At 44.4% G+C, this 11954-nt stretch overlaps 1 protein-coding gene across 1 annotated transcript in view; it reads left to right on the top strand.

The window, feature by feature from the left end:
- ANXA4 (annexin A4) overlaps positions 1-11954 on the top strand; it is a 75165-nt gene that overhangs the window by 42082 nt on the left and 21129 nt on the right. The window contains exons 4-7 of the mRNA XM_006151284.3: positions 5070-5164; positions 5465-5578; positions 8038-8128; positions 10091-10170. Coding sequence (XP_006151346.1) covers positions 5070-5164; positions 5465-5578; positions 8038-8128; positions 10091-10170 — 380 coding nt within the window. The remainder of the gene's footprint in view (positions 1-5069; positions 5165-5464; positions 5579-8037; positions 8129-10090; positions 10171-11954) is intronic.

The raw sequence follows: 11954 nt of genomic DNA, 5'->3' as shown, positions 1-11954 counted from the left end.
TGCCCCCCCCCCCCCCCCCCAACACACACACACACACACACTCCAGAACATTGTCCTGAATTTATGTATCCTTCTCCTTATTTTCCCTTTCACATAAATAAAATGAATAGTGTCTTGCATCTGCCCCCTGCCCTGCAAGTTTATACTGATTCTTTGATACATAACAAGGACACTGTAATTCAGAACATGGGCCTAATTCAGGACGTGATTCAGAACATAGCATTCAGAATTTTTTAAGAGTCGGGAGCCATTTTGGCACAAGCTGTCCTTTTTCAGTGCCTGCTCTGTGTGGGCGAATGTGAGGCAGACTGTCAGGGGGACAAAGATTCTCAAACCAGGTCTTTGTGGTCAAACACAGATGCAAACACAGCAAACGCACGCTCAGAAATTACCATGCGGTAGTTAAAAAAGTTCATATAATTTACTTTATCAGATTTAATTGAGCAAAAAGAATTTGAATTGGGCAGCCTCCACAACGACTTCCAAAGAACTCCTGGTGGGGTGACATTTATGTACAAGAAAGAGAAATTGACATGCAAAAAAAATGGAAGCGAGGGAATGAGGCAGAGAGATCATTGGATTGCTAACAGCAGAAGGTTTGCCTGCCTTAACACAGTTTAAAGGAGGGGCTGTCTGGTTGACTGACGTGTGGCTGGTGTGACTGGCTGTAACTTAGGACTTCCACTAGAGGGAGCGTTTTGTTTCCAGGAGCTCAGGTATTTGAGGACAAAGGCCATCTCAAATAACAGAGTTTAGCCAAATACGGTGATGGCAGGGGCACAAAGAAGATCCAGCAGGTCTCAAGGAGAGGGTTACACTTCATTTGGGGACATTAGGCAAAACTCCTTGGAGGATGCAGAATCTTAGATGGGCCTTGGGAGAAGAGTTGAGTTTCAGTAAAGAGTGCTAAGAAAGAATGTGTTGGGCCAGCAATGTGTTAAGGCAGCTGGATCCCACACGGCCAACTCCGTGGTTCAAGTCCCGAACCTGGAGACTTAAAAAAACACACCAGGTACATGTGCATGTACGCCCAAAGTCCTGAGAGGAGAATGGAGGAGGAGGGATTGTGGCCTGTCCATCCTCTCTGGGCGGTGATTTTTCACTTTCCCTCTCTCTCTGTCTCTCCAGTAAGTGCGTACACCCTACGGCAAAACTCTAAAAAAGGAAGTTTCAGGTGAAAGGAATAGCATGCTCTGAGGCCTAGGGCAATCCGAGTAGGTACATGGAAAGGTGGCTTAGAGCAGGAAGTACTTGCAAAATGAGAATTAGCTAGTTGGATGCTTCTTGGGAAGGCAGGTACCAAAGGGAGCTCCTGGGACGCTGAGAAAGTCACCTATGTATGTATCACAGACGAGAGAGGATGACCCAAAGGCATGGACCAGGAAACAACTAATGCCAGAATCATGACGCTAAACGGAGGGACCTGGGACAAAGAAACGCATAGGAGCAGCACAGGTGGGCAAAGTAGCTGTACAAGAGCTGAGTCTGCGCATGTGGCCACTCGGTATCCTTTAGTGTGGATGTTTACGATAGTGAATGGGATCATGCAGAGTGTCCATGCCACACCGCAGTGCCTAAATAGTAAATCCAGTGGACGATGGAGAGCCCCTGTGTATTTCTGAGCGTGGGACAGATAGTGTGAGAATTTTTCTTTTTAGGGTCATAAATACTAAGTCTGGCATGACTCTAGGAAGACCAATTAGGATGTAAAATATTAGTTAGCAGATTTTTGCAGTTGTCTAAGAAACCCTAACATTTTGAATTGGAGCAGTAGTAGTAGGAGTTAGAAGGAACGGATGCAATAAAGGTTGTAGAGCATGAACTTGGCAGGAAATTTGAATATGGAGGAAACGAAAGGGTTAAAAGGCAAACTGTTTTGAGCTTTCATAGTTAGCTAACTGGAGGAAGGGTGGTATCATTCACAGAAACAGGGTGATCAAAAGGTATTAAACCAGGGCTGGCAGGTGGTGTGGTGGTTAAGGGTGCTGGACTCCCACATGGCCAACTGTGGTTCGAGTCCCGGACCTGCTGGCTTGCTTTCTTGCTCTCTGTTCCTCTCCAGTCAAATTAAAATAAATAAATAAAGTTAAATAAATAAAATAATCCTTTTTTTAAAAAAGTGATAAACCTTCTTTCCTTAGCTGAGAGTTCTGGAGGAGAAAATGATGGTTGTATCTATCCCTCCTCCACTTTTTTACAACAGAAAATCGGTCCCTAAGTATGTACACTTAAAATTCTATAGTTTCCTCCAGACCGCTGTCATTTTTCTAGATCTCTAATTTTGCAAAGAATAGCTATGGTGAACCTATATATTTTCTATTTCCCCCTGAAACATTTCAATAGAATTATGTCTGTAACTCATCATAACCTCCCATGCAGATAAACAATGAAGAGTCAGGTAATTCACCAAGCATGCATGAACATCCAGCAGTTTCAAAGATGAGGGACCAATTTGAGAAATCAGAATAAAGTCTCCATGTAAAAGTAGTTGCAAGAAATAGGCAGACAAAATTAAGATAAACTTTAATTTGAAATCCGTAATTTCAAGTTTTGGTGGGAAGTTGGTGGGATGCCCATGAGGGCATTTGTCAGCAAGTATAAGAAGGGAACCATTTGAGATCAGGAAAGATATATTGGAAATGAGAAACACAATACAGATTCTAAAACTCAATAAACAACCAATTTAAACTTTGCAAAATGCCAAATCAGAGTTAAGAGACAAGTTTGTTGTTTCAAAATTCAGAGGAAATGGTAAAGGAAAGAAAAGGCAGCAATGTAAAAGACTTTAAGAGATCCAAAGATATGAAAAGAATTTCAGAGGAAGAGAATTGTCCCGACCCGGGGGACAGTCGAACAGGTTTCCTGAGGGAAGGAGTGAGAGACGGGACAAACGATGCAGTGTTACAACTCTTCAGGGTCGTCCATTTATTGTGGGCAGCACAGAGACGACACAGTGTTACAACTCTTCAGGGTCATCTGGAGATGATGCAGAGTCACGGGTCTTCAGGGTCTTCAGTGTTGTCTGGTGGATGTGGGCCAGGGATCGCAGTTATATACATGTTGGTGGGCAGTGATTGGTTGAATGAAGGATTGTAAAAGGTGGGTTATGATTGGTTGTTTTTGTGGACCAATCATGAGGTGCCAGATATGCAAATCTGAGGGATTCTAAGCTCACTAATTTGCTATGGGAAGTGGCCAATCAGAGTATGGTTTTGAAGGTGAGGTTTTGAAGGGGAGCCAATTGTGGCCTTTATGGGAAGTGGCCAATCAGAGTATGGTTTTGAAGGTGAGGCTTTGAAGGGGAGCCAATCATGGCCTTTGGCATTATGTAATTGCTCTCTGAGAAACCAGCAATATTCGCTGGTGCACAGACTCCCACAGAGAATTATCTCAGTCCATATTTATTGAATGTTTAGCTAAATGCTGGGCTTTGTGCTAAGTAGTTCCTTTAACCTTTCTCTTTTTTTATTCATTTGTCAGAAATGCCCTCACCATGGGGGGGTGGAGAGGAAATACCTCCCCATCCCATCCCCCACAGGGTATGCCCACACCACAATCCCTTTTCCATGCTGGAATTTGGGACATGCATGCACACACACCTAGCATATTTTTAAGCCACAGGTCTAAAACTGCATAGTCAGCCATGTGGGATCCAGCTCCCTTAGCTACCAGGTCATGGGCTGACCTCACTTAATTATTTTATTTAATTTTATTTAATTTTATTTTATACTTGCTGTATACAGCAAGTATAGTAAGAACGAGCAGATGGTGTAATGGCTATGTTGCTGGACTCCCATGTAGTCGACCATGGTTTGAATCCTGAACCTGGTGGCTTAAGCTCACTCCAGGAGCATGTGCATGTGTGCCCAAGATCCTGAGAGGAGAATGGAGGAGAAGAGATTGAGGAATGGCCATCCCTCCTGGGGGGTGATTTCTCACTTTCTGTCTCTCTATCTCTGTCTTTCTGGTGAGTACACATGCCCTATAACAAAAACCTCTCCTCTCCGCCCCCCAAAAAATGAGTTGCAGTAGTCTTGTGTGGGAAACTCCTGTGATCATTCACATTGATTGATAAGGAAACTAATGCTTAGAGAAGTTAACTGTTTTGTGCACTATTTTTAAAAATTATTTGTTTATTTTTTTATTTATATTACTTTTTTTTTTTCATCTTAATGTGACTAGTGAGAGAGAAAGAGAAAAAGCAAGCTGCAAGGTCCAGGACTTGAATCACAGTCAGCCATGTGGGAGCCCAACACCTTAACCTCACGCCACCTGACAGTCCCTGTGCACTTGTAAAAAGCTAATTAAGAGGATTGGCAGGTGGTTTGGTGGTTAAGGTGCTGGACTTCCCACGTGGCTGCCCATGGGTCAAATCTCAGACCTGGTGACTTGCTTTCTCACTTTCCTTTTTTCTCTCTCTCTGGTCAAATGAAAATAATGATAATAACAAATAAAAATAAATAATTATTTTTAAAAGTAGCTAATTAAGGGCCAGCAGGTGGCATGGAGATTAAGGTGCTGGATCCCACACGGCCAACTGTGCAATTCAATTCCCAAACCTAGTGGCTTGAAAATCATAGCAGGTATGTGTGCACGCATGCCCTAAATCCTGAGAGGAGAATGGAGGAGAAAGACTTGTGGCATAGCCATCCACCCAGGACATGATTTCTCACTTTTTCTCTCCCTGTCTTTCTGTTTTTGGCAAGCACACTCTCCTATAGCAAAAATCTCTCTTAAAAAAAAAATATATCCCAAGTGGAGAATGGAAAAGGAATTGCGGGATGGCCATCCCCTTTGGGAGTGATTTCTCTCCTCTGCCCCAAGAAGCACACACACCCTATAGCAAAAACTAAAAATAAATAAAGAAATAATAAAATACTAATTAAAGGAGAGACTAAGACTCAATTTAGCAGTATCTGTTAGTAAAGTAGATAAACTCTCTGAGCAAGAACTTGTTTTCTAGAAAGCTCTCTGAAGCTGCTTTTAAGCAACTCCAGTGTCTGTAGAGGAGCCCACTTTCTCATTGCTCGATCACGCATCACCCTCCCACTGTCTGTGCTCCACCCCAGGCACCGATGAAGACGGCATCATTAAAGTCCTCGCCTACCGCAACACGGCCCAGCGCCAGGAAATCAGGACGGCCTACAAGACCAATATCGGCAGGGTAAGCCCCCTCCAGCTCTGTGGGTGCAGGGGACCTTGTTGGGCAACAGGGGGCAGGACCTCCCTGTAATCTAGATTTCCAAAGTGCTCCTATGCTTTGTAAAATGGCTCCTTTGCTTTGTTTAACCATGTTCTTGGAAACAAACAAACCAAACAGAAAACGGTTTTGACAAAAAGCTGGTTTTGTCCTTGCTGGCTCTCTGAAAGGGTCTTGGAGACCCCAGGCATCCTTGGACCACCTGGAGACTGGCTGACCTAAGTGATCGGAGCAGTTCAGCAGAGCTGTTTTCTTGTGTTGCAGGACTTGATAGATGACTTGAAGTCAGAACTGAGTGGCAACTTCGAGCAGGTGATCGTGGGCATGATGACGCCCACTGTGCTGTACGACGTGCAGGAGCTGCGAAGAGCCATGAAGGTTGGTGCACGTCCTCCAAGGCTCTTTGGGCAGTTGCTGCAGATGCTGATGCGATTTCTCAGAAACTGTGACAGAAGTCTTCTGAAAGTGGGGAGGAGAGAGTATAGAAGATTTTTTTCTCATTACATTACATTATAACTTTTTTTTTTTTTAGAGAAATTTTTGCTACAGGGCACGTGCCCTTGCCAGAGAGACAGAAGTGAGAAAACACCCACCCCCAGGGGGCATGGCCACACCACAATCCCTTCTCCTGCATTCTTCTCTCATGATTTTGGGCATGCATGCACGCATGCCAGGCACGCGTTGTAAGCCACAGGGTCTGGGACTCAAACCATGGTCAAAATTACCTGGGAATCTAGCAATGTAACCATTTCACCATCTGCTGGTTCCACATTATAACAATTTTAAATGTAAAATTTTTTTTTCAAAACTGTATGGAATTATTTACTTCTGTTTGTGCTTTAATGGGGATGATTATATTTATAATTATACTTCAGTGCGGTTCCAGAAACTTTCTTGTCACATTAGCTACTTTTTAATTTAATTTGCCAGAAGACATGTGCTCACCAGAAATATGACAGAAAGAGAAAGATGCGGGACCTGCTCTCAAAATGCTCTTTTCTGAGTGGGGAGGCTGTGGATTAGAAATAAACATAAAAATAAACACACAAAGACATGCAGGTAAAGCAAAGTGAGGATCAGGTGGGCCCACCTTCTCTCATGAAAAGCCGAGACCTCCAACCAGCCTCATGTTTATTCTTTTAAGGGATAGAAAATGGGGGATGAGGAAATGGAATGCAAAGCCAGTTGTTTCTGGATGTAAATTGTCTGAAGATTGGCACCATGTAGTTTCTCTGACCTTTTTGAGGCAAAATCTGATAAACACGTGTGGCTTTCTTTAACCTGATAGTGCTTTGCAGTATGGGCAACAACAGGCAATTAGCGTTTTTTGTATACAAATGCTTTCATCGCTTTGCAAATGAAGCTCATTTGTTTCTGCATGCATCTAAAGATAACCATGTTTGCTCAGATTAGCTGCTCTCCACAGATGGAAAGTGAGAAAGCACCCCCAAGGAAGAATGGCCATACCACAGTCTTTCCTCTATTCTCCTTCTGGGATTTTGGGCATGCCCAATGGGGCATGATCACACTGTGCAGTCAGCCATATGGGATCCAACCACCTTAACCACCATGCCCAGGCTGGTCTATTAGCTACTTTGTTATAATTTTTTTATTAATTTTTTTTAATTGCCATAGGGCATGCATGCTCAATGAAGAGAAAGAGAGCAGTCCAAAATGGGATATGGTCACACCACAATTCTTCCTCCTTTTCTCCTTCCCATTAGGATTTTGATCAACCACTTATTTGTGTATTTTCAAGCTGTCAGGTCCAGGATTTGAACTATAGTCTATGTGGGATCTAGCTCCCAATGCACTGTGCTTAGGCACTGTGCTGTGAAGCTGACCCCCTTTTATTTTATTTCCGTGTGAGAGGGAGAAAGACACAGAGGGAAAAAGACATTGTCAACAGGATCTTCATGCTGCAGTCCACCCTCAGTCTTAGCCAGCTGGGTCAGGGGCATATGCACATGTGTCTGGCATGCATAGGGAGACCTTGGGGTGCAAACTCCGGAGACCTTCCCATGTGTCCTCAGCATCACAGAGCATTGACTTAATGTTGCATCACCATGGCTGGCCAATGTTAGCCACTTTTGAGTTCTATAACTTTATGACTAATACTTGGGGGCTTCCAAGTCTGCTATAGGCTTTGAATGAGCAAAGGGGTTCTTGGCCTTCATGACCATTCCACTGTGCCCTGACTAGGATTTGCTGATTTTTAATGATGAAGTATGAAATACAGATACAATTGTCCTTCTTACCCACGTCAATAAATATTCACCTGGTGGGAAGTTCTGGGTTAGACACCAGAAAAGCAAAGAGGTACCAAAACCTTTGCCAGAGATTCTGCCCTTCAGAGGAAGAGAATGGAGGAGATTAAGGAAAAATCAAGCCTCCAGAGGGTAGAAATTGTACCTAATCTGGTACAATAACCAATACATGAGGGGCCAGCAGGTGGTGTGGTGGTGAAGAGCATTGAATTCCCACATGGCTGACCATGGTTTGAGTCCTGCACCTGGTGGCTTGCTTTCTCACTTTCCCTTTCTCTCTTTCTCAGTCAAATTAAAAAATAATAATAACGAATGGAAATTAATAAATAGATAAATGAATCTTTAAAAAAAACTATACATGGCAAGCAGTCTCTATATATTTGTTATTTCTAATAATGATTATGGTGAACATGTTGGATTGGGACAGGACAATTAAAAGTTATGAAATCCTATTGCATGAACCCAGTGGGCGGTCTATACTCTGCATATTCATGGCTGTAGTCTTTCTGTGTCTGAAACTCAACTCTGTAAACTGGCTAATACCACTCTCTCTTCTGGTTTCGTGTTTAGGGAGCTGGCACAGACGAGGGCTGCCTGATTGAGATCCTAGCCTCCCGGTCCCCCGAGGAGATCCAGCGCATAAACCAGACCTACCAGCAGCGTATGTAACATCTTCAGTGGCCCAGGCTGAGGTTTGCTGGGACTTGAGAAAGAAACGAGCAGCAGGTGGTTATCCACTGGCTAGACTCTCCTCATGGAAACACTGGCCAGTAGGCATTCTGCTTTCATGTAGTTCCCTAAGAAGGCAAACGACTGCCTCTGGACTTTTTAAGACTTCTCAGGTGATGACTCCACTCCACACGGGCTACCCAGTACAATGCTCCATTGCCTTGATGGTTGGACGGTTGTTCCTTATTATCAAGTAGATAATTCTTTTATCAAAAAGTGGTGGCACCAGCAGATTGTAGCCATCCAGCAGGTGACTGGAAGGGCTGTCTGGCTCAACTGCTTTCTCCAGACTGGACTGTGTGTCCTCCAACCATCTCAGAATGGCAGCTACTGATTTCCCTTTTAGAAACCTTTAGGAGCCTTTTTCAAAAATGCATGCCTTTTTGCCCTAAAACTATAACAAAAAATGTGCAGAAATTTAGATCCTATACTGTTTGTTCAGTATTGTCTTGTTTTTGTTTTGCCAGAGTGCGCATGCACTTGCCAGAGAGAGAGAGAGAGAGAGAGAGAGAGCACCACCCAGTGGGGTGTGATCACACTGCAATCCCTTCCTTTCCATTTCTCCTCTACTTTGGGATTTGGGACACGCACACGCATGTTCCCAGTGTGATTTTCAAGCCTGAGATTTGAACTGCATGGTTGGCCATGTGGGATCTGGTTCCCTTAACCACTAGGCCATGGCACCAGCCCCCGTATTGTTTATATTAGCTAAAAATGCCAACAGTAGCAGATTAGCTAAACAAAGGTATGTACACTCACACCTCGGACTGTTATGTAGTCATGAAGACTAATGCTGAAAAGTATTATTAAATTACATTCCACGGTGTGGCATATTGATAAATGAAAAAGACGTGTCAGGAAACAGAATCCGACCATGGCATTTTTCTAAAGAAAGGAAAATAACATATGTATGGGAAAATGAGAGAAGATGCTCACTGAGATGTTATCAATGGTTATTATTTCTGGGTGAGGAGATTATAGAGAGATATTTTTCTCCCTCCATTTTCCTTATTTTCCCCCAAGTTTTCCATAATCAACATGTATTACTTTTGTGGAAAGAAAACACAATGAGAGCTTGTTGGTAACTGTTCAGAGCAGGAGGCTCTAAGCCTTGGGAGTTTGGCTAAGGACCAGGATCCCCACAGCTGCACAGGACAGGGTTTCTCCCCTGTGGGCTGGGAAGGGTTGGAGCTTCCCTTGGCTAACCTCTCGGAACCTCCCAAGTGAGAGATGTGGGAGAAAATGATGCAAGCTAGGCCCTGTGCTTGACAGCCCCAGTCTGCTTTCCCTGTACTGACCCCAAACCCATGTTCACGCTCTGCTCTGGTTACCTTCTTCTGTGGCACAGCAGTGGCAATTCGACTGCTGCTCTGAGTCACTGAGAGCCAGGTAGAACAGACCCCCCGACAGTGGGAACCATAAAAGGGGGACCATGGTCCCTGACTTCTCCACTCCCCGTTTTTTGTTTTTTAATAATTATTTAATTTAGTTTATTATTATTATTATTATTTTTAATTTGCTATAGGGCACATGTGCTCATTAGAGAAGGACAGAGAAAGAGGGAGCGAAAATGAGAAAGTGAGAAGCAAGCTGCCAGGTCTGAAACTCGAACCCAGTCAGCCATGTGGGAGTTCAACTCCTTAACTGCCACACCACCTGCTGGCCTCCACTCCCATTTTAAGGAACAGAACATCTCATTTCCTCCGTAATGACAAAATAAACTCCTCTTGGCTATCTTACCAGAGTTTAGCGTTCGGAAAACTGTGTGGGATGAAAACCTTCACGATGTACTTCGGGAGACAGGCTGGTCTTGGAGGGGTTGGAGCACCTGGGAGGGGGACGCAGCAGAGGGCAGGACTCTGTCCTGACGGGGCTTCTTCCACTGTCTTGCCAGAATACGGACGGAGCCTGGAGGATGACATTCGCTCGGACACGTCCTTCATGTTCCAGCGAGTGCTGGTGTCTCTGTCAGCTGTGAGTCACTGCCTTTGTCTCCTGCCTCTGATGGGGGATGGCTTTTCTGAAATGCTCACTCTCTGGCCCTTTTACCACCATTCTTATCCTGTCAGTGCCCCCCGCACCCCAGGCGCTGTTCTTGGGCCTCTCTGTTTATCTTATTTCTCCTAGTAGAGACTCTGGCTCGTCATGTATTCCCATTTGCTCCATTTTAATTCAGTATTTACATATACGTAGTACATGCCAGGTCCCCTATTGTTTTTGTTTTTTTTCTTTTTGCTAAAGGCAGAGGAGAAAGCTTCTACCTATGGCAAATAGTCACACTGAGATCCCTTCTCAGCTTCTCCCTCCTTTCAGGACTTTGAGCACACATCACACATGCCCAGCATGTTTCTCAAGCCTCCGGGTCCAGAATCCAAACCACGGGGTTAGCCATGTGGAATCCAGTGGTCTTTAATATCAGGCCGTGGAGCTGGCCCTCCCCCTATTTTGAAGTTTTTACAATTTTTCTTTTCATCCACAATAGAGAGCACATGTATGGACATCAGAGAGAGAGAAAGAGAGAGAGAAGCAGGGCCTTGTCACATCATGATTCTCTCCTCTTAGCTCAGCTCATTGGGGTCTTGGGCACACACACACATCTGGCATGTTCTCAGGATGACCAGGGGACCATAACCTATGGTTGGCCTCCAACACTGCTGCAGGTCACTACCAACTGTGCCACCAGGCTGGGCTTAGGTCCCCCTGTTACTCAGTACAGTAAGTATTATGAAGGTGACTAAAAGGCAGTTCCTTTAAGGGCTTATATTGTCATAAAGGAACATACCAGGTGTACCAATTGCTATAGGGCATGAAAAGATGAAGTGCCAAATGAGAGGCACATAATAACAGGAAGTTGCAAGGAGAGATTTTGGTAGCAGAAAGAAAGAAAAGCCTTTCTGGCAGAGATGCTGGTCCGGAGAGGACTTGAATACTCTCTAGGATTTCAAGAGGCAGAGATGTGGGTGGTGCATTCCAGGCAGGATGAATAACAAGAACAGGCAAGGAGGCAGAAAACACAGGGTGTGTTCTGGGAACAGCTGGTTGGACAGTTGGAAGGGTAAGGTGGAAGGATGAGCTGGGATTTGATGTGGGAAGAAGCTTACACTTTGGGGAGCAGTAGGGAGCCACCAAAGGTTTAGGAACAATAGATGATGTGAGTGATGTGATTAGAATTCATCTTGAGGAGCACAATAGTGATGTGGAGGATGAACAATGAGGACTGAAGGCGGGAGGCCAGGTAGGACATTCCCTTAGTATTCTAGGTGGTAAATACAGCAGGACTGGGCTAGGGTAGGAGCTGGGTGCCAAAAACAGAGATGATAGAGCCTCATGCCATTTCTTTTTTTCTTTAGCTTTTTCTTTTTCTTTTTTTCTTTCTTCTTCTTTTTCTTTTTTCTTTTTTTTTGAGAGGTTTTTGCTATAAGACACGTGCACTCGCCAGACAGATAGGGAGAGACAGAGAGACAGAAAGCGAGAAATCACCCCCCAGGTGGGATGGCCACGCCGCAATCCCTTCCCCTCCATTCTCCTCTTGGAATCTTGGGCACGCATGCACACGCACCCGGTGGATCCTCACACTATTTCACAGTACTTCCCAACATGTATTTTTTTTTTAATAAGTCTTTTTTTTTTTCTTTTTTTGGAGAGGTTTTTGCTATAGGGTGCATGCGCTCACCAGACAGACAGAGAGAGACATAGAGACAGAAAGCGAGAAATCACCCCCCAGGGGGGATGGTCACGCCGCAATCCCTTCTCCTCCA

This window comes from Tupaia chinensis, unplaced genomic scaffold (assembly GCF_000334495.1).
Source record: "Tupaia chinensis unplaced genomic scaffold, TupChi_1.0 Scaffold000316_1, whole genome shotgun sequence".
In the NCBI taxonomy this organism is placed as follows: domain Eukaryota; kingdom Metazoa; phylum Chordata; class Mammalia; order Scandentia; family Tupaiidae; genus Tupaia; species Tupaia belangeri.
This window is presented reverse-complemented; position numbering and strand designations above follow the sequence as displayed.